Below are 26111 nucleotides of genomic sequence, written 5' to 3' on the forward strand. Positions count from 1 at the left end.
AATGTCATGAAAATTGTAATCCGTCAGTCATTTCTTATTTAGTTGGTCAGTCAGTCGCGATCGGTCGAGTAATCTGTTCTAACAATTTTGACTTTCGAGACAACATTCCAGATTTTGTGGATATTCTTTTGTATTCAGAACTTTTAAAGATATACCAGATGCTGACCATTTTTGTTGCATGATTTTATTTAAAATGCAATTTAAAGTAAATAAGCTTTAAAATCCTTAAATCAGCAAGATAGTGAAAGGTTCATTATCACAGTGATACTTTGGGCCATTTTGTCTACTTTTCGATATAGCTCTTAGCCATGTATATGATTTTCAGAGACATCGAATTTCAATGAAGCAATGCAGCGTAAAAAGAACATGAATGTTATTGTAGGCAATTTTAAGATTTGAAGTTGCATCAACGCAGTGTTCTATATTAGTCTAGGTCCTGATGAAGACGTCATATATCTTATTCCTCGTTGCACAAACTTAAATAGCTCCGAAGATGAGAAGGCAATCTTGCAGGGATCTTACTTTGTGATCCATCTATCACAGCTCTTTTCTGGGTATTGCCGCAGATCGAGCCCTCTTTCGGGCCACATTCCAGCCCAATGTACGTTTCATTCTTCATTTTGAAAATTGAAACAATATAGTCACTAATGGTCATGTATGTGTAACCTAATATATATATATATATATATATATTGTTATAGTAATCCAGTATTGGTATGTCAGTCAATAATATTATATTTAAATTGAATGGCAGTTCTTTCTTGATATGAGTTACGAGTCATGCCCGTTCGACTTAACATGCTTTTGTATTTTCTAATGACAAGGGCTGTTCAAATCGATGGGACGTCTTCTTCCGTCGCTCTTCAACGGTCCGTGATGTACTCCATGAATGTTATCCCACTTTTGAAAAATGGGGGTGTAGATTTGGGCAGGATGAGGACTTTGCCTAGGTTTAAATTTTCTGATCTTAGGATTTGATCTTACCTATCGGGATTGTCTTTGTTAAAGGTCTTCTGTTAGGGTCCAAGGTGTTTGCAAGTCAGGTCTTTCGATTCCCTAAGGTCATGATAGGTCTTTCGTCCTGATAATTTGGTGAATAATATGTATTTTTGTTTTCCTTAAAGGCAGGCTACTACTTCAGCCAGAAGGGATTAGACCACCCAGCGAGCCAGCGAGGTCACTGTGACAGGTGGCTATCTCATTAACTCAGCTCTCATTTAACATAAGTAAAAAAGGATCATGGGGGACCAACATGCACCGATTGGGGAAGTTTTCTATAGAGGGAGCAAGTAGCTACAAGTAGGACAGTGTACCTTTAATTCTCTGGTCTTTTTAGTTTGTTGGTCTCCATTCATTGTAACAGTATTTGGTCACATATCTTTCGTTGGGGGCTCTGGACCGATGTCTGGTCTCACGTCTTTGGTATCAGATCTTGGTGTCAGGCCCCCACTTAGTGTTATTTAGGGTATACGCATATGCGTGTTCCCTCCTTTGGAAAACACCCCCAAAGTCCGGTGTGTAAAGTCAATTTTGTCTATGTACGAGCCGGACTTTGGTGCGTGAAAAGTACCCCTTTACCGGACATTTTGGTAACACGCATGCGGTCATTCCGACCCCGGAGTGGGGGGGGGGGGGGGGGGGGGGGGGGGGGGGGGGGGGGGGGGGTGTCAGGTCCTTGGTCGTCTGCCTTAACAAGGAATTGGTTCTCATCAAAATTCCTATTCATTACAGTCTTCAGGTTATGAAATTACAGCTCATGGCTCTTCATGGATCCACGTTTGGCCATCCCGGGCTATCAATGGATCAATTATGATAAATGATATTAATCATATTTTTACAAATTAATATAAAAAGTGTTATGTATAGTTCGGGTGTATACAAAGTACATGTGTAATGTGTGTCATTTTATGTGGTTTCATCTGCAAATATGGAGAAACATATTAATCCATTATGGGTAAGTCCTAATTTCATTATGGTAATTAGCAAAGATTACCCGTTTAGTATCAAGAAAATTACATCCATTCAATTTAGTTTTGCAAAATGAGTTGATTGTCGTCAAATCAGCAAATGTCTAGATGCATATCATACGTTTTAGTCGTCATTAATGCTATTTGTCAGGGTTAAAATGTCTCGGACAGTTGTACTCTGGGTAGTTGTCCTCGGGGGTAATTGTTCTCGGGGTAGTTGTTTTCGGGGTAACTGTCCACGGAGTAGTTGTCCTCGGGCCGTTGTTCTCGCCGGGGTAATCGTCCGGAGTGATCGTCCATAGAGAAGTTGTCTTCATCCGTGTGGATTGTAAACCGTTTGCAAACCGACATTCAAATCTCTCTTTACAGGAAATTCAGAATCTATCAACAAATAGCGGATAACAAATGAAAGTAAAATCAAAAAGAGCGAAAAAGATAGTGACAGATTTCTTTAAAAAAGACATGAAATGTCGAAAGAATTTGAATTGCGATTCGTTCTAGTGAGAAAAACAATGTCATGCTTTTTTTAACATACGGTATTTCCGACATTTTATCGTTTCAAAATAATCTGGTTGGGTCTTGTTTTCAAATGTAAAATAACCATTTAAACAATACTATATACGAATGTGTCGACGCACAAATACTTAACACATACCCCTTCTTGGAGAAAAGGCCTATAGACTAGCCTAAACAACAATACCTATATTAACAATTACTGAGAATGATGCAAATAGTCCTCATTGGCAGTTCTTATCTCATTCTGTCATACATGAAAATACCACTGTAGCTCCAAATCTTCTAATCATTCACATTTTAAAGTCGTCAGCCTACGGCATGCAAGCACTGCCTTAAAGTTTGATCCATATACGGTCTTTTTTTATGATATAGATATGTTTTTTAAACAATACTTTACACATTCTAGACTAAAGTCAGCACGTTGTTGCAGACGACTTCATGCGACTGTTGCCATGGCAACATAGTAGAATTAAAGGAGAGTCCACCCTGACAAGAACATGATCTTCACTTGTCAAGGTTGTTCTGAGGAACAAATAAATCTTTAGAGCTGTACAAAAAAAAATGTCTAATTTTGTAAAATCTTAAATTTTCTTCCTCTAAAGTTGATAGTTTTGAATTCATGCACTATAGAACAAATTGGAAAGGTACGTCCAAAGGTACGTCACAGTTTTGTCAATTTGTGTTTGATCGATTACAGTTTTTAAGACTAAACAATATTATTGTTCATAACTTTCTTTTTCTTATCGCATGTTCTCAAACGTGTACTGATCTATATCTTTTATTTTTATTTATACCAACCCGTTGCTAAAGTAGTATTCCCCTTTAATGGTTTCTAAATTTCTTTCTACTAAATGGTTTCTAAATTACTCTTTAGGGGTACACGAAATGTTCTGAATGGTTGTTTTTAAACAGACGAAGCCGCATTTCAGGAGGATACCAACAAGAAAATATGATGAACAAGAATATAAAGATATAACAATCAGGATATTGATAATCATCATACAAATAACACAGCAATAACATGATAATAAGAAGTATCATAAAACTGAAGATGAAAAATATGACATGACTTCTCAGCGAAAAGATGAAGATTAAACAAAACTTAAAAACAAGAAGAAAAAAAATCCAACTACTTTCTTTGTATCCTAACTGTTCAGCAAAACACATAATAATAGGGCGGTCCATCCTAAAGACAATCTAGCAACATTTGAAAGATCAGTCACACTTAGTATGTACAAGACTCGTATTAGATTTACAGGAAAATATAGTTCGCTAAATTGGCAACGTAAGACGTTAGAAGGGAAAAATACAAGGTAAATACATGTGTAGTTCAAGTATACCCTTTCTCCTACCTAACATTACTCAATGTTGTTTACCTGGCTCAGAATATATACTTTCTCTGCTCTTCATTCTAAAATGACATTACTTTATTACTTCAAATTATATTGTTTTGTTGAGAAATTATAGAGAACATTTTCTTTTACACCATGAGATTGGAACGTATTTTCCTATCAAATGAAATTAAACAAAATCAACTAATTCCAGAAATCCTACGTGGGTCACCATCAGGACAATTACGCCGGGAAAGAATTGCAAATATGCCTTGAGTGAAGTGAATTCCAATGTCAAAATGCGTGATGAATAGTAACAGTTTGCACTATCATCGTTTCTATATAAATGTAAAGAATTGACTTGGATAATCCATTGAATTATAACTCCGACGTTAGTATAGGGGAGGGGGGGGGGGGGGGCGAATGACTGAGTCTGACGTCACCAGTTGCTGAGCGTGGATCACGACATTGGGCGCCAAGCATCAGAATCACGTGACACCTAGTCGACAGACTACACAATTATTGGAAATATAAACTATCAAGCTGTCTATAGGCATCGCCCGATGAATAAGATCTGTTGATCGACTCCCTCTATGGCGATGGAAATGGGGGCATGTACCTGAGTTTCATCCTCTTTTTCCCTTCTTCTTCTGAGATTGAACACCAGTTTTTAAAGTTCAACGGGATGACTTTCGCATCCTCTGAGGAAAAAGGGAACTATCTGGTTTGCTGTCATGTTTTTTTTCTCCGCGATGACCACAGTGTATTAATTAAGCAAATATGTGCCTACCATCTTCCCCTTTTGTGCATTTCCTTGCTTTTCAGTTATGCGCTCAAAACAATTCAAAGGTTGTTGCTTCCAGTCAATGTAAAATGATGATCAAACCGCTCTTTAGAATATAGATAAAAGTCGAACTTCAAGATCATCGATCGCCCTTTTCATGTTGATCCCGAACCTGAACCGCTCAAATTTATTGAAATATTCTCAGCAGCGAGTTCCAGATCCGATGGCATGTCCAGCATCCCTGGTGATTATTCACTGCATGAAATTACGGTGTTAAAACCCAGCGCCGCAACAACCAGCGAGATTCGCCGTGCAACAAGATCGGGCCTTGTTAGTAGACGAGGCGGTTGGAACGGGTTGGAACGGGTTGGAACTCGATCCGGCCGGTTGCAGAACCTTGATGATGCGCGCTTTGTTTAGATAGCTGACGTGTTGTGATTGGCGTTGTAATGACCGCAGTGTTTCCTGATCGACTCGAAGTGGCCCGCAGTGGAGCTCATGCGGATGGCCTTGGTGGTGGCCGTATTGTCAGGGTCATTGGTAGATACCCAGGTGAACTGATTGTGGCGCCGGTCCACACCTGTGGGAGGGTGGAGCGGGGTTGGGTGGATGTAGTGGTGGTGGTGGGGGGGGGGGGGGGGGGCAATGTCCGATTGACAGAGAATCAAGGCAGTGTTAAGGAAGGATGAGGATAAAAGGAAGGAAGGGTTAGAAATAATAGGTAGAGAGATAAAGAGAAAGAAAATACAAAACAATAAAATGATGTGCAAACTGTATTGTTTTAAATTGATCAATAAAACGAAGGGCGAAAACCAAAAAAAGAATGATGAAGGTAAAATTAATATTTGTAAGTCTTGAAATCTATCATCATTTTTTGGTCATTTAAAGAAAAATTCTCTTTAATAAATAACAACTTCAATGATTATGATCACGATTATAGTACTAAATGATGATAATGTGATAATGATAATAAAGACAAAACATCAAAACAATAATGACAACAAAATTGATAATGATAACAATAAAGATAATAATAAAACAACACATATCTAAAAATGTTTGTTGAAGTTAGAAGGCACAACATTCCCCTCGACGTTTATAATATCCATCGTCATCAATCACGATTATTAAAAGGATCTAGAGAAACTGAAAGAACTTCACCATTCGGACAATTGCCACTTGTTAACAATTTCAAGGTCAAATCGAGTTATGTTAATGAAAGAAATACATGCATAGATTTTAAGTGGTAGCTGGAACATGCAAAAAAATTATCACAATATACCACTCCATGCACCGATCATTAAGACACCTGATACACCATGATACACCCGTTTGGACCAACGGGTCTTTAAATCACAGATGTTATTAACTTTTTGTATGCGGCATCCAGATTTTCTAGGGCCTATACAAGCTTCAGTTAAAGAAATTATTTCACATGAAACCCAATAAAAATGCTCAGCAACAAAATGTCCAAGTTATCAGAACTGAACATTCTCTTTGAACAAAACTGATGATTTTCAAAAGAAAATGGCACGATCGTATCCATTATCCTGTCATAAATCTTCGAAAGTTAGGTTATCTATTCAGATAAAGAAATAGACTAAATGAACTTTGCAGTCAACATCGGGCTGATTTGAAAAGAGCAAAGCAATTATTCCTCATCTGAATTAAACCACAACATCACTTAAATAATGCGTTCGATTGACGTGATTGAGCTTGAGATGAATAATGGATAGTTTATACAGAATGTTTAACACAAATATTTTGTGTCACCAATATATATCAAAACCAGGTTGTCCATGTTTATCATCACATACATGTACATGTAGATAACCAATTTGAATTTTCCCTTTAAAAACACATTCTATACAGTTTATTCAAGCTTCATGACACAAATCCCCACAAAATCCCGACTTCTTCTTGTATTAGTATTGCTTGTTGGTATTTTCATGATGTACTGTAGCCTTTCCAGCTAAAGAAAGATTTAATGTATCAGTGCAGCAGATGTTTTAATTCCGGAGGGAACAACATCCATTTCACATTTCATCCCCCTCGCATCATCCTGCGTGGGTGGAGGATGGTAGATTGGAGAAGGGAGGGGGGGGGGGGGGGAATCAACTTTGAAATTATTCGTTATCTTGGAAGATGTTCCTCAATATTTTGTTTCCGATCGTATTCATTCCGTGCTCGATGTAGAATTCCTAAAAATCAATAATTTTCAACATTTTTTCTCTCCACACGAGGACAAACGTGGATGTTATTACCTAGCGATTCCTATGCGCTTTCATAATCTATTCTATTGTCTTTACGATTTCTTTCAACAGGTTTGTATAATCTCCTTTCGTTGAGAGATACTGTATATTTGTCTCCCGTGGCAGTGTGTTAATTGGTGTTGCTCCTATACACTGCTTCGCGATCTATCATTCTATTTCATCTTTCTAAATTACATTAGAGATGCATGGACAAAGGTGTGATAAACTTGCTCTTTTCTTTGACATCATCCCTGGAACCACACACTACCGACTGCCCTATTGTTATTAGACAGCTTTAATATAGACTGCAAACTTGTCAGTATTACGAACAATTCTAACTTTTGCTATTAAACCGACTTCCCTCAGAAATAAGGACAATCAGTTCCCCTCGGACACACACACACACACACACACACACACACGCACACACACGCACACACGCCTATAAACAAGTACCGGAAAAGGAGAAGGTATAAAACAATACCCCATAGTCTTTTTTTCTATTATTGTGATTTGAGCTCAAGCTCAAACAGTCATATCTAATTTCTTTCAAGAACGAAGAACTAATAAACCATCTGTTGTGACTCAGGGGGGATTTGCACAAAGTTTGTTTCTTAATGTGAATAATAAAATAAAAAAACATACATGACATTTTTACAGTTGAAAAGAATGAATCTCTATATTGATTTCAACAATCGCGCACAAAATATGACTTAAGTATAAACCCGTATGGTCGTAAGAGAGAGTTAATACGATATGCACGCAGTTACACTTTTTTCGCAAAGTGTTTTTTTGCGAAATGAAAAATGCAAGCATGAATATTCGCAGCTAAATTTGGTTGTCATAAATGTGGAAATGGACACAGAAGACACAGAACTCCAAATTATCGAGGGAAATGTATAAGACGATATCTCACTCAGATAGTCTATTTTCTATTATTGAGATTTGAGCACAAAAAAGTGATTCCTAATTCCTTTCAAAAACGAAGAACTAATAAACCAGCTGTTGAAACTCAGAGGGGATTAGCACAAAGTTTATTTTTTACTGTAAATAATCATTTTAAAAACCCGTACACGAGATATTTACAGTTGAAAGAATATAATCTCTATATTGAGTTCATGCAGAAAATATGATTAAAATATATTCACATGCGCACTTAAGAGAAAGCAAACAAAAGATACACGCAGTTAAAGTTAGACTTCTTTCTTTTGCAAAGTGTTTTAGCGAAATGAAAAATGCATGAATGAATATTCGGATCTAAAGGTGGTTATCATACATCTGGAAGTGAAAGCAGAACACACCGAATTTCAAATTACCAAGGGAAATGGGGATTGAAATACGACCTTTAATGCCAAATCGTGAGACAATTTGACGGATTTCCGGAGAAATGGGTCAGAAAATTAGAGCCTTGTGGATAGACAGAGCACCTTTAGTAATGTGTCTGATCTTCTTTTTCTCTCAAGTTTCTCCGTCTTCGCTGTTCTTGTGCACCCTCTTATCATTCATGTTTGCATCCCCTCTCTCCTTCCTTCTTTCTCTCAATCAATAACTTTCCTAACTTATCAACTTGGATGAGCATATTGCCGGTAGACTTAAAAGCGTGATTTGTTAGAGAGAATAATGTAGAATACATTACTTAAAACAATATGTGACTGTAGAATTGCAGGCTGAGCAAAACCGGCGGAACCAAAAATAGTTGTGCCCGGTCATGAACCGGCTTTACCGCTTAAACTGTTCACTGCATTCGAGTAAGTTCTCTACCGTATTTTCAACGGAGAATTAGGGCACATTGCATTTGTTACTATTATTCGCTGATTCTGTCATATAGTTGTAAATACACTTGCGCATTGAAGTAAGCTAATACATTTGATACAGTTGGTCGGTCGTAATAAGGCAAAGCATTCCAAAATGCCTTCGGCATGTTCTTACCATCAAAAGTCAAGAAAAACAATTGTCATATGTATCATTATTGCATTTGTGCCCCTCCCCCTCAAAAAAAAGGAAAAAAGAAAGAAAAAAGAATCCACCTAAAACTGCAGTATTCTAAAATTTGTTGTATGTCTAATATTTTTGTATCTTTGCTGTCAAGATAAAGTTAGTATTCTTAATTTTTAAAATGTTGTGTCTTTACTTCTTTGTATATTTTTTCTTATCTATATGGCGCCTGTACTGTGCTCGATCATAATTTTGCATATGAGCGTGGACGATAATGTGACAAGATAATTGGTATTCTAGAAATGAATGTTTCTTTTATTTTATCTTATCTTGCATGGATTAACGACAATATCAAAAATAGGTAGGGGTTTATTGTTGTATGTCGCGGTGATATAATGGCGGCAATCTTCCGTTTTCTCTTAAAACCTTATACATTGGGGAAATTTTCTCAACAGATATTTTCACAATGCATTTGGTCTCAATGCAGTAACTTCTGTGATTAAAAGCCCCCTTACAGCTTTGAATAAATGTTCCCTCTTAAATCGTTTCAAAATATTTAACTCTCCCAAGGAAATGTATTATTTTTTTCTTTCTGGTGTGCAGTTGCGTGCTTTGCTGTTGCCATTAGACCAACGTCTTCCCCTGAAAGTTTCCACCCCCAAAAGTTTGTGATAGTTGCTCTTATCCTTTCATACTAATTTACGATCCTATGTCCAAATTAAATTGTGAATTTAGGACAACGATCTTATCCCATGTATGGTGACGTGACCATAGTTCGCCCGTGACCTAATAGTTAGCTATCTCAAAAAATCGGTAAGATTTCAAAAATCTGATATCACAAATGAAAAGAGGAAAATTACCCAAAGACGAAATTTTCTTTGGAATTGAATGTGAAATTATGAAAATATCGACAAAAGATCGGCAAATTGTGCAGTCATTTGAGGCCTTTCCGAAATATCATAACTTTAATACCGATAAAAGTCTGGAAATCATCATTTTGAGAGCAGATATCCTCAAAATTGTTAGTAAAAAGTGGTACCGACTGATTGTATGATATCTTGCCTTGCAAATTATGAAATTCTCTTATTTTTGATGGATGGAATTTTTTGGGTAAATCAGCTGTTAACTCCCGTGCGCGAAGTAAGGTCTCGTTGTTTTTATGACTTTTTTAGTTGCCGAGCGCGCACGCTGATCCACATTAATTTCTTTAGATCGCGATATCTCCGGAATCCTTTTCTAGTTGAACGAATTTGTAGTAAAAAAACTTTGCCGTCTATTTGGTAATAATTGAAATAAATAAATTTGTACAGAATATGAGAAATTATAGATCGAATACCACATTCTCTAATATTTTCAAAATCTTCGCGAACTTTGGTCACCCCTTTATTCCTTATCCAAAGTGTCAATTACGTTTTTATGTTTCTGGTTACGAACAGTTTTCCACAACGCCCCGCCCCTCCCCGACATTTTAAATAGTTATTAGTTTTACATATTACATGCAAAAGCTGACTTTCCGCACTGGAAATGATAACCCAGTGAATTTCTCAGCTGAATTGTCGGGAAACAATAAAAATGTGGCCCCTAGCAAATATCGTCCACCACCGAATAAATGAGGATTCCGTGAATAAATGAAAAATTCATGTAAGATGAATAACCTTCCCCTTTGCTTGCTCTGGAGTTCAATGATCTACTGGGGTTGGAGAAAAGTCCAATAATCCCATCACTCTTTAGGTCTCAGTTTCCTATAACCTCCTTAATGAAAGGAAAGGAAAGGAATTCACTGAAAGCGAAAATGAAATGAACAGCGAAACTTGTGGATGGTCGCGGCAATATTTGTTTAGCCGCGTTTGTCTATAAAGATAGGTATATAAGATGAAGGAATATTAAAAGCAGTTTGTCGAATACATACGAAACTGTAATCATTTCATTTGAAATTGTGCAAAGAAAAAAAAACATATCAAAGACTTTGTATTCCTAATTCAACGATTTCCATCATTATTTGAGACAAGGGCGGTTCTATAAAATTAATTTTAGGGGTGTTTTCGGGAGAGGGGGGGGGGGGGGGGGTGCTTGGATTTTTGGCATTCATCTACTGTACATGTTTTTCGCTTAACTTCTAAAAGGTACTGATTTGAATGAAAACAAATATTACCTTTCTAGAAATGTTTTGGACCTTTCCGTAAAAATCATTTCTCAGTATTTTAGACGGCAAAATTAAGCGATACCTATATACACGGAGTGAGACACTTTCTTAAGAAATTAATGCGTTTGACCAAAGCGGTACGGTAGATAAGAAAAGTACAACCGAGTCAACCTTTCTCCCCTATTACGTAAATAATGATCATTTTCCTTGAAACTCTAACGCACTAATTATTCATTTCCATAAATGTGGAGAATTCTGCCGACATCAACTTCTTTTATTGAAACTTCAATGTTTTATCATAACTTAATCACAATTATAATTAACAAATGACACATATTTGGAAAGCTTAGATCCTCCTCTTTCATTTGATGCAACTCAATCAGGAAAAATGAGCCAGGAATAACAAAGTTCTGTTTGTTTAAAGTAAGGCTTGCATTTCATAAGTTGATCAAACGAGTTCGTGTTCACTGGCTACCTGCCGTAGCAACAAGCATTTTTCCTGATTGAGGTGTCATCTAAAAGGGCAGAAATTGAACTTTCTAGAAATGTGATTTTCTTTAAAATTCAGATACCGCTCGCCAAATGACTTTTTAATTTCCTCTCTTCAAATTGCTTTTAATCACTCATGCGTGAGATATGAATCATATGAGTTGCATCAAATGAAAGAGGAGGATCTAAGCTTTCCAAATATGTGTCATTTGTTAACAATAATTGTGATTAAGTTATGGTAAAACATCGATAATTCTCGGTTTTTTTTTTTATATCTGGGACGCACTGTATAGTTATATGCATTTGTGAGCACGATAACTTTTCAGTTAATAAAGGTAACTTTGAATAGTTTATCGCTTCGGTGACCTAGACCTAGTCTAAGTTTGTAATCATTCAAATCTACATGAAGCAGAAAATATTTGTATTATTTACCGTTTAGTAAAGCGAATCACTCAATGGTGTACATTTTAAAAGTTATACCACGTTAAAATATGATAGGGTAGTCTGTCATTTGTTGACCCTCCCCACCTCTCTCTCTCGCTCTCCTTACTTAACTACGGAGGTTAGTTCTTTCACCTGTTAGTGTTTCATGGTAGCTCCCACAAATTAAATCTAACTTTTAGATCATAAAACAGTTGATATCTCAAATTTCTATTTAACTCACTTGTATGACTGGGTATTCATGCTATCGCTCCTAAGTTCTTTGGGGGAAAACGGGCTAAAACAACGGTTTCCGACCAATTTCTTGTTGAGCATGGCAGCGGCGACTACATTTGAAAATGGCGCCTCGTATCGTGTGATGCGATATACGCAGTCAACAAACTTGTGATTAATGGCATCTTTAAAAAGACAAATCCATTCAAATCAAATTTCTTTTCTTTATACAATGACATATAATTCTTGATACTCAAAAGTCAACACACAATTTACCTTACTCTTCGATTTAGCTTACAATTCAAGTGATTGGTGGGTAGTGCACTTTTTCTTCGACTAAAGGCACGTGATAAAATTGTATTGCCACGCTTCAAGGAGACAGTTTAAAGTGCAATGCAATGAGAGAGGGTCATAGACCTCACTCAAATGAAAATATGCTACTTCAAGATAAAGTGTGCCTCTGATAGATACACGTTAACTTTTCTTACTTACAAAACAAGAAACTGCGCGATGCAGTCAGTATTTTCTTCGTCCTTTTGTTTTTGCATATGGCCCCTCGATTCTGGAACGAGTTTCCACATTTCATTTGTCCATCCCCTTCCAAGAGTATTTTTCCGAGTAAGACAGGTTGCCCCCCTCCCCCCTCGATCCAGTTTCCCTCAACGAGCGGACTGGTACAAAACAAACCTTCCATTTATTTCTTTCCCAAATTTCCTGATCAAAGTAGGGTGAAAAAAGGAAAGTTATGATACACTTTATTCTACCCGAAGTCGCATCTGTTGCCATATTGTATTTCATTACGGTTCACTGTTTCCGTGTTTTTTCTCGTGTTTTTATTTCCGTGTTTTTTTCCTTCCCATCACATATTGCGCGAGGAAATAGTTAATTTTGCATATATATTACAATGACTTCTTTTCTATAATTCTTTCACCATTGAGCCATTCTTTGCCATTTAGAAAAGTTAAACTTGCAGGCAGATGAATTGATTAATATTGTGGTCTGAGATATTTGGTATTCAAAATATTGATTTTAGGAAATATTTTGTCAAAGTATGTTTAATTATCCTACTTGTGAAGCTTATGTTTGGGATAAAAAAACTGGTCAAATTGTAAAAAGATAAGGATAGAGAGCACGCGCTGAAAGAAAGGGGATGGGAGGATGCAGGTTGATAGTACTATATTGCCGACAGGGGGGGGGGGGTGGGACGGGAAAAGGTCTTTTATCCGATTTCCAATCTTTTTACGAGCTATCCCCCCCCCCCACATATGGTCATATGAAAGTAATGTATGCCCATAACTTGGAGATCTAGGTAATGAGAATCTCGGGAGCTGTGCTAGAGAGACAGAGAGACAGAGAGAGAGAGAGAGAGAGAGAGTAGGGGGGGGGGAAGGGCATACTAAAGAATTGACGGAGAGGGAGTAGAATTTGAGCATGGAACATAAAGTATAACATTTAAAAAAAATGAAGAAAAATGCAATGAAAATACCTTTCCCATCATGCACCAAACACGAATGATAATCCATCTTTCTTAGATTCCGCCATGTATCTTTGACCAATAATTAAACAAATCTTCATGGTTTTTCTTTCACCCATTAATAATGGTTTAACTGGTTTCGCTGTCTTCCTGTATCAACTGAAAGGTCCTGAACCCGCAGTTGATGTGAGCAGGTTACTGTTACTAATGCCATCAGAAATAAAATCTACGATTTCCTTAAATGTATTTCAGAGATGCACGCCGACGTACATCTGTAACATAAACGGCATGAATAATTATGGTAAAATGCGGCATCCTCGAGTTCCTGACATCCCTTTTTTTATTATCGCGCAATGGAAAAGTGAAACAATTCTAAAGATATGCAATTAATCTTTGTATTTCTGCTGGTTTTATTTATAAAAAGTCAGTGAACCGCTCAACTATTTCGTCCTCTAACTGCTGGAAAGAACACACTCATTCACACTCATCCACAGTGTGGAACACAGTTTGAATCACACTGTATTTCACATTGTGAATCACAGTGTGCTCCACAATGTTAAATCGGGGCGTTTTCACATTGTGGTCGCGTCGTTTCAGAATGCGGTTCACAGTGTGGACAACCACAAATTCACAGTGTGGGTAACAATGTGAAAACGCCTCAATTTAACATTATGGAGCACATGAATGAGTGTGAATTTAACATTGTGAACACTCCACACTGTGAAACGGCCACCACACTGTGAACGCCCACCACACTGTGTCTCAATTAACACAATGAGTACAATGTGAACACGAGCTCATGATCGGAGTAAGAATAATTTGTCCATACGTTTGAGTTCTTGTCATCCATTCTTGTTAAAATTAAATTGCACACGATCTGAATACTTTTCTTGGATATTATTCACAAAATTCTTTAATTTTGTTAACAGTCGTGTCTTCTATAGAACTTGTAAAATGGATGTACGCTGTGAGGTATCGTTCTCCTAAAAAAGTTAAAATGAATGAATAAAAAGTATCACAGTCTTATCCATTACATTTATTTCTAGGATTCATGTAATATGAAATGGCTAGTGGCAAATCGTCAAAGGGAGGAGTGCTTTTTATGATGAATCTTTGAGTAATTAACTCTGAAAAAAGACACGCAGAAACAAATCCTGATCTTGTGCAGGCTTTGGAATAATTTAAAACATGTAGTTTTGCAGAAATACTGGAAGGAAAATGAAAAGAATTATTTTGTAGGCAGGCCCGTTGTCCCATATAACATGAAAATGATATACGTTTATTTCTTCCGGAAAATATCCCAATTACTATCGTAAATGTCGAGATATGTTTATATCTTAATCATCTTTCTATCTTGTTCTATTATGGATTTCTTTCTACGTCAATTCCCATAGACAGGATTAACATCTTTATTGTACACAATTATATTGTGTCAGTGTCAGCGGTTTTGTGCCATTTAATTGACATGTCCAATCTATAGAGAGGATGGGCTCCGCCATGAAGCTTTATTTAAAGAAAAACGGATTAACGTGAAAGACAAATTCAAGACTCCTGCCTGCCAGCGAACAGCATGTAGTCTACATGTATGTATAAGAATTATAGATCAGTGTATCATTCTCAAAAAGATTATATATTTACCCTTCAAATCAGAGTCATCATAAAAAGGACGCCATACAAAATATAGATTTAATATATTTTCCATCAAATTAAAAGCCAGTTTACTGAAGGACGTCTCATATACAGCCTTAATGCGTCAATCAACATTATTTGAGAAGCTCAAGTCCAACACTGCAGTCAGAACATCACCCTCTTTATGACTTAGCTTAATGATTTAAATATACCTTCTCCAAGGTGATAATAACCCTATATTAAGTAGATATTTTGGAGAGACCATTAACTAACGAACGCCATATTAGTAAAACAACAAACCACGTGACCAACATTTACAACAGGTTCACGATACTGACCGCCCACAAGACCGTTACAATAAAGAAATAGAAGTATTTTCCAAAGGTCTAAGAGACCGACAGCCCACAGCCTTAGAGGCCGACTAAAGAAAGATATATGTGAGGTAAGATAAACAAATATCGGTCTCGCGAACCTCGTGGGAAGTGGTTAAAATCCCAATAAGACTGCCTGTCGTTTACGTGGAATGTCGGTCTATTAAACCCTTAAAAGAGTTAATAGTTGGCCCGCGAGACTGAAATATCGGCTTCGTGGGCTGTGACAAAACTGACGATTTATAGCCGATGACGTACACTTTTTTAACATCACTTATTTTCGTGTTTATGGAAATGAATTTGATGTGTGGGGACTTCCGATTCAACCAGAATTATTAGGAGAAAAAAACACACAATGTAACGACACTCTGGGAATTAATAGTTTAGGGAGGAAAGTAGATTCGGGAAGTGCTCATGCATTCTTTTTCAGAGGGTTTAGAGAGAGAAGATTAAATTAGTTCATAAAAAAAAGTGCACAATTAACAATTCAAGCATGCGATGAAATCATATATTAAAGAATCATACATATATTTATTCCACATTCACTCACCCAAAGACATTAACAATGTATATTCAAATAATAATATTTTTTTCATGAAAAAAAAAACAGACACGTAGCCTTTAAAAAACCTTAAAATAACAGGAAATCCATTATAGTAGTTTGCAGATTATACACGCAGTTGCCCTAGGGCAGTATTTTATTTAAAAACTTGTTGCCATTATGTGCGACCACTGGTATGAGAATAAATTCAGACTATAAACACACCCACAAAGCAGGAAATGTGCATTACCGCATCATAAAACACTAGAACCTCTTGCTTTTCGGATACCCCAAAACTTTCGAAATGAATTTACTTCACGAAAAGTATTCCATGCCAAATTTAAATTTTACAAATACTATATGGAAGTAGATTAAAAAAGGTCCTTATATCTTACTGGCATCTGCACATATACGCACAGCATATAGGACGAAGTAAAGTTCAAACTATACAAATCTCATTAAATTTGTGTCTACTCAATATAAGTTTTTTGTTAGGTGTATTTGAGAAAGATGAAAATCTCCTTTGCCACATAACTTACACTATGTATTATGGTAAGCAACATATGATAACATAGCTTTATTCATTTGAACTTGATCAAATTAATATATTCCAAAACATTATGAAGAGGCTCTTCAAATCATGGAATTGACATAAATAACTCTCGAAAAAATGAAATCTGCCATGCTAAAAAGCGTGCACATTTCCTCTTTGTAATAAGTTATTATTTATAAATTCACTGCTATGAAAACCACACACCTATTTATTTACAATTATTTACCAAAAAAAGTAATGGATACCGCATATGTAAATAGTTATTTCAGTGCTATATATTCATTCAATTTCTGATTGTGTACTTTTCTTATTTCATCCTTTAGAGGAAAACATCCAAATACAAAGTAGGAGGTGATACGGAATCTAGGAAAATATATTATGTACAGGAGCCAGAAACAGTATTAGGTGCTTTAATTGTGAAACGTTGAAAGGTGTCTATCATTCATATAGAATATGAAAATAGTATAAAAATTCACATAATGCAAATCTACACGAATGCTTAATATATGTAATTTCCCACATTTATGAACAGATAAATGGTATTCAATAAGTTTATTGTTATTGATATTTCATAGATTCATTAAAAGTTTTAAGCGTAGCATATGTTTTTATAGTAGTATCGCGCGATGATATCATACACTTTGATCTTTTAAAAGTGCATACAATGTGTATAATACAATTTACAACAGGGATAGATATTTCATACTGTTATGTGCATGGGAAAATATACAATAAATACTGTTTTGAGAGGCATGGTTACGATAATGGCCCAAAGTCATCATCTTGAAACTTACCAATGCCGCCCAAACAGAGTTGAGAGCATAACATGTTAACGACTTTTTAAAGGTTTAATGGTGAAATACTAGCACTACCTTTTTTAAATATCGCATTCTGTGCAACTATCCAAAATAAGAAGTATTTACAAATAAAAAAGTTTACGTAGTGTGTGTTTTCTCGTGCGTACATTATGCTAACGCTGTGCGTATTTATTGCAGCCATGAGTTCTTCGATCAAATATGACGATGGCCCGGACAATATATTTCCCTATTGCCCCATATTTGTGACGTAACGGTCAATAGCTAATGTTGACCAATCACAAGCCTAGAAGCGTAACATGAGGCATATATTAAAGAGCGAACATTCCTCCAAGAATCTTGTGCCCAGTAGAAAGGCAGTATCTTGGCAATTCCTATGTAGCGGACTGGAATGTTAGACAAGTGCGAGGAGCTACTTAGCGGTTCGATTTAAATAATTCATGCTATACCCATTTCATGCATTTACCGTCTGATTCACTCCCTACGTTTATTTGTTATCAAAATATCATTTTTGGGTGAATTTGCATTTTCAGACAGCATTTCTCTAAATCGGACCATGACACATTTATCAATAACACCGAAACAATCATTACCTTTTAACACAGCATTTGGTCGGTTATCAACAAGTTGGAAGAAATGGGATTGGTTGGTCGTTTTCCCTCCGATTTTTCTTCTCAAGAGAGGTTCACTGTGTAGAGAGATTTTCTTCTGCTTTATTCGTCATTTTGACGAATTTATTGTTAGTCCACCTGTAGTAAACACGGTTGGTGGCTTAGAGCAAATCATTATCCCCGCCGAGTGGTGTTAATAAAGCGTCTTGGTTTAACAGGCGTGCAGCTGCGACTAGAAATCCGAGCGAGACGTTCGTGCCGCCACGCTCCCGAACTTCCCCGCGACATTCTTTACGAAGTTTGACATTCAATTTGAGGACACATGCATATATAAAATGAAATGTTAGCTCAAAACATTATGTTGTATATATGCACAAGTAAAGGACGAGCAGGCAGATGATATAAGATGATTATTGTTTGTTATTCTAGTTCGTCCATATTAGATCAAATCATTCTAACCGCTAAAGCACACCACGAAAGAAACAAAAAAGCATTCAAAATAATAAATGATGTGAGTCGAAGCACTATACAGGAATAGTCAATAGTTGTTTCAACCGTATTGATATAAAGTATTGTCAAGCAGGAGTATTATGGCGATGAGGAGGATATAGAGAAAGCGATAGTTCACTAGTTCTGTCCTACTCATGAAATGGATGAAGCGGTTAGCAGGAAAAGGTGTTGGCGTTGGAGGTGACCGCGGTACATGCAGTGCTGGTGCGGCGTGTGCCGGTAAAGCTGCCTGCAATGCTACTGCGGCCAATTAGCGCCGCCCTGTTGTTCTTACCGCGGCAGGAGCAGAGTTTGATGAAGGCCCGTCGGAACTTGATGGACATGAAGTTGTAGAGGATCGGGTTGACCACACTGTTCAGATAGAGGCAGGCGCGACAGAAGAAGAGGAACCACTCGTTGTGGTACTGCTTGGATGGTGTGTTGAACCAGTTGAAGACGACAAGCATCCGATAAGGTGCCCAAAGGATACCAAAGAGGGCTACCACTATTACCAGCATCTTTATTACCTGGAATTAAAATTGAAAGGGATAAAATATATGATTATGAATGTTAAGGCACTGGCATATATTTATTCTCAGTTAACAAGTAAAATAAAATTTAAATCCTATTAAATTTTGAGAATAGGACAAATAGCCCATAGGAGGGAATTGCATGGTACTTGGATAGGAGCATTGAAAGCAAGGGATGGAAATAAAACTATTATTGAAGATGATTTTTGTCATATATATATATACAAGGCCAAATAGAAGAGGGATAATCCAAAGACAACAATTGTTAGTTTCAACATTGAACTTTAGTTACGAAATTCTGATTCATATAGGTCTTGTACTTAGCTTCTTCACTAGTACTCGTAGTTTATTTGTGGATGCAGGGCTTGACAGCCCTAAAGAATGTATTCAGATGTATATCTCAAAAGAAACCATGCACACACCTTCAACAGGTTTCTCCCTTTATAAATTTCAACAGGCTTCTCGTGATAAGCCTGACAGTCATTCATTGTTACAGCTGCGTACTACCCTTTTGTCGAAATGTACTTGAATTGATCTTTATTTCATTCGTCTTAAAAACATCATAACAAACATATAAAAATACAAAACATAGCGTACATGTTAAAAAGAAACATTTACAATAGAAAACAACAACAAAAATATGTATGAATGTGGAGACAGCTAAGAAAGCCAAAGGCTTTATTGGTGCTGCCACCTAAACAGAAATACAGTATAATACAGTATTATATTGTTGTATGAGAAGGTGATTAAAGAAAAATATATATTAAAAAAAAATCACAACAACAACTAATGCCTAACATAGAGGGGGAAAACATAAACAAAAACAAAACAAAAACTTGCTTGAACTCTTGTGAACTTAGGATGCTCTCTCTCTCGTTCTTTCTCTCCCCTCCTCCTTTCTTTACATTTTGTCTCCTTCTTCCTTGTAAATCCTATCCTGTTCCCTTTCTACTACTACTCGTAAATAATTATATTGTGGATCACTTTATTTGGAGTAAATACACTCGAATTAAGGTGTCATCACCTCCAAAGAAATGGTTGTTATTGTTTTGAGATTGGATTACATTATTTTGAGCATGGATTCCACTCTAAACATACATGTAGTAACCCTTAAAAAAATGACTGCCCCAAAATTGATTTTCATCTCCAGACCGATGCATTTCTAGAGTACGTTAATGAGTATGTATAAATTATAGAGGTACCTGTTTTCTCGATGATACAGCTGTGCTTCCTGAATCTTTGCACCGTCTTGGTGAGTTACTTCCGTCACTGCCTTCGCTCGACTTCATGAGTCGCAACCGCGTCGTGTTCCCATTTTCCTTCCCCTTCGAACCGACCTCGTAACCTCTCCTAATGCCATTTTGTGACATGGTACTTCGGAAGAGAACCCGTCCGATGATAGCATAAAGAGGAATAGAGACACCAACCGGAACAATGTAATATAAGAAACAGTCCACTAAATAGACCGCATTGATGTAGGCCACTTTGTCCATACGATACCAGCAACGTCCAAAGGCATGTCCACCTGCATACTCTTCCTCGCTGTACTCGAGCAAGAAGCACCACTGTGAGCAGTAGATGATTTCGAAGACCCAGAGAGTGATTATGATTTTGGTGGCCCTCGACACGGAGCACATGATGTGGGCCTTCATGGGGTGACATATGGCGATGTAGCGTTCGATTGTGAAAGCGGTAATGGACAGCGCGGATACGTTGAAGGCCAGATACTCGAGAGCAATGATGGAGTAGCAGCCGGCGGCGCCGTAGATGAACGCGTTCTTCGGCAGCAGGTTCTCCGGTACGGAATGCATCATGATGGTTATTGCTCCGACCATAGAGTCGGCCACTGCCAGACTCACCAGGTAACAGTTCGTCGGAGTTCGCATGTGAGCCACTCTGAGAACGACGATGATCACCATCGCGTTACCGATGATGGCCGCGGCACCCAAGAGCAGGTAGAATATCGTCGCTATGATCTTGTAATCGAGGTTGTAGAATTCCAGTTCGGGTAAATCTCTAGTGGCATTTGGTGATGCAAGCGACATGTTTGGAGTTACGTCGAAAAATTCTGTTTGATAAACGTTCACTTCTGTGACCACGGTAGGAACTACACCAACCGTGACTCCCGCCATGGCTGTAGATTGAATTTTCAAATTTCAGATACTTGAAGTGCAATGGTCAACAATAAGTCTGTGGATTGTTGAACTTCAATAATGTGTAAGATTAGATATTAAATATTTCCTAACCGATTGGAAAGACAGAAGATCTTTTAAGCATGAAAGAAGCTGTACGTCGATTTAATTTCATTCCGCTTTGTGATCTTAGCAGCCCTTCGAAAATCAGATTATCCCTTGCGCACTTCACTCATCGGTGATGTAGATTGAAGAATTTGGAACAAAAGATTTATATCTCCTTCTCATTCACACCAAACGAGCTGCTTGAGTTGTTGAAATCAGATGTAGAGGGTAAAGGTAAGTGCCTCTGGCTCGCTACACACAATCCTTATCTTCAGGAGATGTGAATATATGTTTCCAACATAAGGAGAAGTTCGTTCGCACGACTTAATAACCCCTTCTCGCTTCCTTCTCAAAAGAGATACATGCAGTGCATTCGGCAGCCCCCTGTGAATTCCTGGAAGTAGGTTGGACACTCCGATCTGAATTCCCACGGGGACGTCCGCCGCTGCTCGACCGGACTCGCTCGAGTGTGGTTTGACGCTTCACAGTAACGTTCTCTCAGACAGGGGGCGATGAATACATCGACACTGGACTTGTGAATCTGCAAAGGACAAGCAATCGTGCAGGTGATCAATCAGGTTATGCAAGTTAAGGTAAGTTGAATGATCGAATATGTAAAACGGGAGTGTCTTGGACGAGGTAACACAACCTTTGACACTAGTTTGTCGAACACCTCTAAATGTCTCCCATCTGAAACGGATCACCAGGTTTGCCTTTTCTGAACGATATCGGTGAATAATACCCTAACCACTTCCTATAATTATCTTTTTATATCCTACTGTTTTTCGGAAGGCAGGAGGGGGAGGGTGGGGTGGGGGTTTGGGGGAGAATTACAACCTTTACAATACCATAGATGGTTAAAATCGTAACGATTTTTGATACTTTATCTACTAAGGCGTCTATATATCTAAACGATAAAGGAAAGCTCAAATCCAGGCTTAAATTCCAGATTTAAATTTCAGACTAATACATGAATGACGATATTGTTTTTATCCTTTAATTTATGATAACTCATAAAAGTAACAGGTCAAAATTAACAATTTCACAAATATGAAAAGGCACTGAGATTAAAATTGGGTCTCACGAAATTGTATTTGTTCTCCGTTATTGGTACAGCTAGTCGATGGCAGACTAATATCATGAATAGCATATTATTTTCATTAAGTTAATTGTTTAAACTGTCAATTCATCAAGCCGCTTCACGTTTTCAAAATTTCCGTAGACTATTACCTTTTGAATCTTGATAAAATTCAAAACATTTCATTAATGTTGATATCCATAGATCATATTCTGCTATTTTAGATAAAGAAGAAATATTTCGTACTTTTGTCACTTAATTCAAGCTTTAAAAGGAAGATTGAGAGTATAGCACAGAATGAAGAGATAGTCATGATAGTCTAAAAAGTTGACCTAGTGCGTCGAATGTTGGTAATCAAAATCAGTTCAAGCTATCAAAGGAAGTTTAAGGCATAGCACAACATCAAACCATGCTTGACCTCCATACCCGCCGACCTATTTATGAATAATATCGGTATTAATAGCAAGATTGTTAGCGTTGTATACGCCAGCGATTAAAAGAAGGAGACGAATAGAATAGGTAAGGGTGCGAATATGCCTGCAGGCGACAATCGCCAGACTGAGCATAATAAATCGGCGGCTCCTTTGGTGGCAGACTTTTTAATCCAATCACTACGTCCTTTTCTTGTCCCTTTTATCTCTGTTCATTGAAACAAGCGGGAAAATTTTCAAGAGTAAAGAATAGTCTGTGCAAAACGTTTCCCGACATGACGAGCAAGAATGGCAGCATGCAAATTGAACAATGTAATTTGATTTTTAGGCTTTACTACTTCAGCAAGAAGGGATTAGACCACCCAGCGAGCCAGCGAGGTCACTGTGACAGGTGGCTATCTCATTAACTCAGCTCTCATTTAACATAAGAAAAAGAGGATCATGGGGGACCAACAGGCACCGATTGGTGAAGTTTTCTATATAGAGGGAGCAAGTAGCTACAAGTAGGACAGTGTGCCTTTAAGCAATGTTTTCTAAATTATAAGTTCAAGCGTTCATAGTATCTAGATACTGCAGCATTTTATTTCTAAATTACCCACAAGTTATAGGAGCTAAACAGAGAATGTAGAAAATGGAATATATAGTGCAAAATAAGGAAAAGCATAGAAAATAAAAAAATGCATTTCTTTTTAAATTACCCACAAGTTGGATAGGCCCAAAACAGATAATGTAAAAAATGTAAAATAAATGTGCAAAATAAGGAAAGGCAAAGAAAAAAAATCATATGGCGAAGAGGGAGGAGTGAGTAGGCAAAATTAATATAGAGTCTGTGCAACAGGACGCAAAAAAATATGTCGCTCTATATAAAAAGCTGGGAAAAACAGAAAAGGCAAACAGAAAAGTCGAAAGAAAAGAACAAAGGGAGGATGAGAAGAGAAGCTAAATCAACGACGCATCGTCAACGCCACGTCAAACACCCCAAAGCCCTGGGCAATCCAATATCACAAATCAGCAAGTAAAGGATCCGGAAGATACTAAATATTAAAAAGAAGGCTGGGTATCGGGTTCTGCCTCTTCTCCGTGTAGGCTTCCGATCAAACTATACACCAGAAAGCAATTTCTATTTCGCTGGGGGCTATGTGCCATTTTTACCATGTTTTTTTCATTATAGGGTACAAATTCGTAGGTGCATCATTACTCCGCCCATATCATTTTGCGCGTTGTCTACATGCACTCTCGGTCAGCGGTGACCTACTTGATCAAGTTGATAAACAGTATGTAAAAACAGATCCCATGATACGGGGAGAAAGATTTCAATAAATGTAACTCTATCTACCTGTGGAATATTTATCAAGGGCGTGTAAAAACCACGGTGGACGCAGGAAGAATTTTGCAAAAATGCGTATTTTTCATCACAAAACTTGTTATCAGTGAAAAAAATGACAGTGTTTGTTATAATTAGCTACTGAAATCAGATTCTGATTGGCCATCAACAGATTTGTCACTGATTTTTGTCATTCGTCATTGAAAAAAGGGCTTTGTGAAACGGGTCCAGGTCTAACAATCAGGACAACAATCATAGTTTGCCGAAATACATATTTTCAAGCTATATTTATTCTAGTGTATTTTATGGGTTCTAGGACGTCTACCGCCTGGGCATCCACCCCCGGATAACCACCCACAGTCAACTACCCCCTAGGGTAGTTTTACTAGGGGGTAGTTGACTGGAGATGGTTATCGGGGGGGGGGGGGAGGGGGTGGATGTACAGGGGGTAGGTGTCCGGATACGTATTTTATGATTTTCACCTGAACAGATCAAAGCACGCCGAAAATGAGCTGCACTCCTGAAATATCAGTTACAGAAAGTCGGGCGAGAATGCTTATTTTCCTTCGATGCCATCTAAAAAGGCAATGCTGAACATCACTTTCTAGAACACAAAGACGTTTCGAAGCGAACTATAATGCGACTGCATCATACTATAACGTTCTTTGACGTAGGTGTATCCAAGAAAATATGAATCGGGGATCCATTCCCTTTACCAAATTTGTTTTCCACCGCACCATGCATTCATAACCTTAATCCCCTAAATGGCGCTTTAGATGTTGCGATAGCGAGATTACGAGGGTCTATAGACCCATAACACACCTCTCAGACTTCCCTCGACACCATCTTCTTGTGGCGTACTGAGGGTTCAGACATTGAGGTACATCGTCATGGGCGCGGGGGTGCCGGGATTGGACTTCTTTGGTGGATGATCGATGCAAACGGTCAAGGCCCCAAAATGCAAGGAGGGGTTGGGGGAGGGGGGTAGATGTCTCCCTCCTCTTGGATTTGCTTCTTTCTCCGTTACCATCCTTCTCTCTCCCTTTTCGTTATTAGATTGGAGGAACCAGCTGGACGGTGCTTAAATAAGCGAAACTACAAATGACACCACCTACACAAACAGGTGGAGAAAAGGTCATGTGTATCCACAAGCGTTACCAAGGGACCATGAACACCTTTTCAGGACATCTAAGCAGACATGCAAATCTGGGTGAGTGATTCATTGAGATAGGAGAGCATCCCCAATCCTCAAATAAAGAGAGAGAGAGAGAGATAGAAATAGAGAGAGGGCTGGAGATTGATTGAGAATATTAAGGCTATGGTAGTTCACTTTTCAAAACGAGTTTGATGCAAGGTGTGTAGAAAGAAATGTGAAGTTTTAGATATTTTCAAAGAAAAATATTCAACTAAGCATACTAAAAGTAAAATATACTCTATCGTGATTTGTAAGATTGCAAATAACATTTTCATCGTTTTTTTAAAACTATACTGTATTATACAGTATAGGAACATTTTCTTCTTTAATTAAAAATGACCCGGCAAAAATGATCGTAGGGACATAATTTCCTTTACATATGATTATGAGGTATCTCTGGACGCATGCTAAAAAAAAGTCCGACGACTATACTCTGTAAGTAGGAACGAGAGACAGTAAGCTTGTTTACAAAATTCAAAATCTTTTATAATATTATATATTTCACAAGTCAAAATTTAAAACAAGTATACTTGTTTCCTCTTCGAATATTTGGACATTCCCTTTAAAGTGACCATGGTCGAGAAGATCCCGGAAGGTCTTAAATAAAGAAAGGACGTACCACAGTTTCTTTGCCAGATGACATTTACATTCATCGAGCATAATCATCAAAACCAACTCAGCTTCTGTTCCCGTCAAAACTCTGACGGATTAACGTGAAAGATGATATCCGTCAACCTGCCTTAAAAAGTGCTCTGCCCATCC

The 26111-nt window shown here is 37.6% G+C and overlaps 1 protein-coding gene across 4 annotated transcripts in view; it reads right to left on the bottom strand.

Annotated features, from left to right (window-relative positions):
* Window positions 1-1656: 1656 nt before the first annotated feature.
* The window catches only part of LOC578724 (thyrotropin-releasing hormone receptor), a 92285-nt gene continuing 67830 nt past the window's right edge, over window positions 1657-26111 (bottom strand). For all 4 annotated transcript variants that reach the window (XM_030975237.1, XM_030975236.1, XM_011684229.2 and 1 more), the window contains 3 exons: window positions 20287-21862; window positions 18850-19081; window positions 1657-5178 (listed from right to left, as the gene is read on the bottom strand). In XM_030975237.1, coding sequence (XP_030831097.1) covers window positions 5015-5178; window positions 18850-19081; window positions 20287-21216 — 1326 coding nt within the window. In that variant the 5' untranslated portion in view covers window positions 21217-21862 and the 3' untranslated portion in view covers window positions 1657-5014. The remainder of the gene's footprint in view (window positions 5179-18849; window positions 19082-20286; window positions 21863-26111) is intronic.

The sequence above is a fragment of the Strongylocentrotus purpuratus genome, unplaced genomic scaffold (genome assembly GCF_000002235.5).
Source record: "Strongylocentrotus purpuratus isolate Spur 01 unplaced genomic scaffold, Spur_5.0 spur5_scaffold_8, whole genome shotgun sequence".
In the NCBI taxonomy this organism is placed as follows: domain Eukaryota; kingdom Metazoa; phylum Echinodermata; class Echinoidea; order Camarodonta; family Strongylocentrotidae; genus Strongylocentrotus; species Strongylocentrotus purpuratus.